The sequence below is a fragment of the Saprolegnia parasitica genome, assembly GCF_000151545.1.
Source record: "Saprolegnia parasitica CBS 223.65 unplaced genomic scaffold supercont2.52, whole genome shotgun sequence".
NCBI lineage: Eukaryota > Oomycota > Saprolegniomycetes > Saprolegniales > Saprolegniaceae > Saprolegnia > Saprolegnia parasitica.
The window spans coordinates 1-1,492 of record NW_012156446.1 but is presented as its reverse complement, the minus strand read 5'-3'; the positions used below and the strand labels follow the sequence as shown (position 1 = coordinate 1,492).

The 1,492-nt window shown below is 55.3% G+C and overlaps 1 protein-coding gene across 1 annotated transcript; it reads right to left on the bottom strand.

Annotated features, from left to right (window-relative positions):
• Window positions 1-298: 298 nt before the first annotated feature.
• On the bottom strand, window positions 299-1,437 carry SPRG_22257 (hypothetical protein; the record flags this gene model as incomplete). The annotated part of the gene is made up of 10 exons (XM_012349342.1): window positions 299-386; window positions 438-472; window positions 528-566; window positions 616-684; window positions 726-773; window positions 819-887; window positions 930-1,065; window positions 1,118-1,185; window positions 1,236-1,283; window positions 1,336-1,437. Coding segments are annotated over 10 exons (702 nt in total), but the record flags the coding sequence as incomplete, so codon positions are not given.
• Between the last annotated feature and the right edge of the window lie 55 nt (window positions 1,438-1,492).

Below are 1,492 nucleotides of genomic sequence, written 5' to 3'. Positions count from 1 at the left end.
AACGGCTCAACAACCAGCATGCTTGCGCCGCACCGTTGAAGCGAAAGGCCCTTGGTGCAGCTGCACTCGTCGCGTCGCGAGGATGAGGTCATAGACCATCCATCTACTTTTCGAGTGTACAGTACAGGCTGCTCGGAGAGACCAGCGACGACTCGAAGTCCACAACTAGAACAAACTTCATTGACAAAGCACAACAAGCTCCGTGCGCTGATATCGCCAGTGCATTCAACACGACGAGGACACAAACAATCACAGAAACGACGCATTCTGGACGCCGATCCCCATCAGCTACGACAGATCACGTTCTTCGGACGCGCTTGGGACTGTGAACCAGCGTGCGCTTCTCGGGCAGACCAGCAGCACCTTTGGCCCCGCTGCGTTGTCGCCTAAGTAACAGTACGAATTATAAACTGGAGGGGGCTACGAGGAGCGCCGACCACCGCCGAATGGCCGACATGAAGCGTTCGCGCAGCTAGAATCACACAGAGGTGGTACTTTCTGCTCGAGTGTGCAGGATAGAGTAATACCAGCTTGTTGAGGCCGTACGTGACGCAGTTGAGCGCCCCCTACGCGACGTGTTGACATGACTACAACATCCACTGTACTACTGAGCACCTGCAGCGGGGCAAAGAACGCAGTCAGCGCCAAGAAGACGGGGCTGATTTCGTGGCGGGGCGAGATCACCTACACCTTGTTGACAAAACGGATGGTTCTCGTCAGCGTACCTGGAACGTCCGTCCAAGGCCGCCCCAGGCACACGTGAGGACGAAGATCTAGCGCCAATATGAATGAACATCCGACTGCGCGCCGATGCGAACCCCAATGTAGGCCATCATGCGCCGGCGAATCTTGTCTTCCATGCCCGTTGACATGACGGTCGACCGCCCCTATAGCGGCGTCACCACTTGTCGTCGTCTCTCGCCTCGCACCAGCTTGGTAGCAACCGTGAGGAAGAGCGCTGTGTTGACCGCCAACGCGACGGTGAGAGGGCCGTAGAAGAAGAGCATTTGAAGCACGTAGCCATCGAGGACCCACTGGTCGTCGCTCCACGAGCGAACCCAGCACCTAAACCGTGTGGATGATGTTCCAATACAACTGGAAATGAATGGACAAGTACCACGGCAGTCCACCAAACCCGATGAGTTCAAACCCACAGAGTTGCTGGATCCCAAACATGAGGACAATCTACAAGACAATATTTGTCAGAAAAAAAGACGATGGAAAGACTGTCGTACGAGGAGCGGGGCCCCCCATGCCAGCAGCACGTAGCGCCACTCGTACATCTAGTCATATGCAGCGTGGCGCGAACGCTCGTCGAAGAAGATATCGCAATACCTCGGGCGTCTTGTTGGCTTTGACGAGGATTTGGTACAAGTGAAAGGCAAAGCAGGTGGTCCAGAGGTACGATGAGAGCACGCAAAACTGAAGCCCATAGCCCTACAAGGTAAGATATGTCGTGGCTGAAAGTCCTGACTTGGATCCTAGCGTGCAC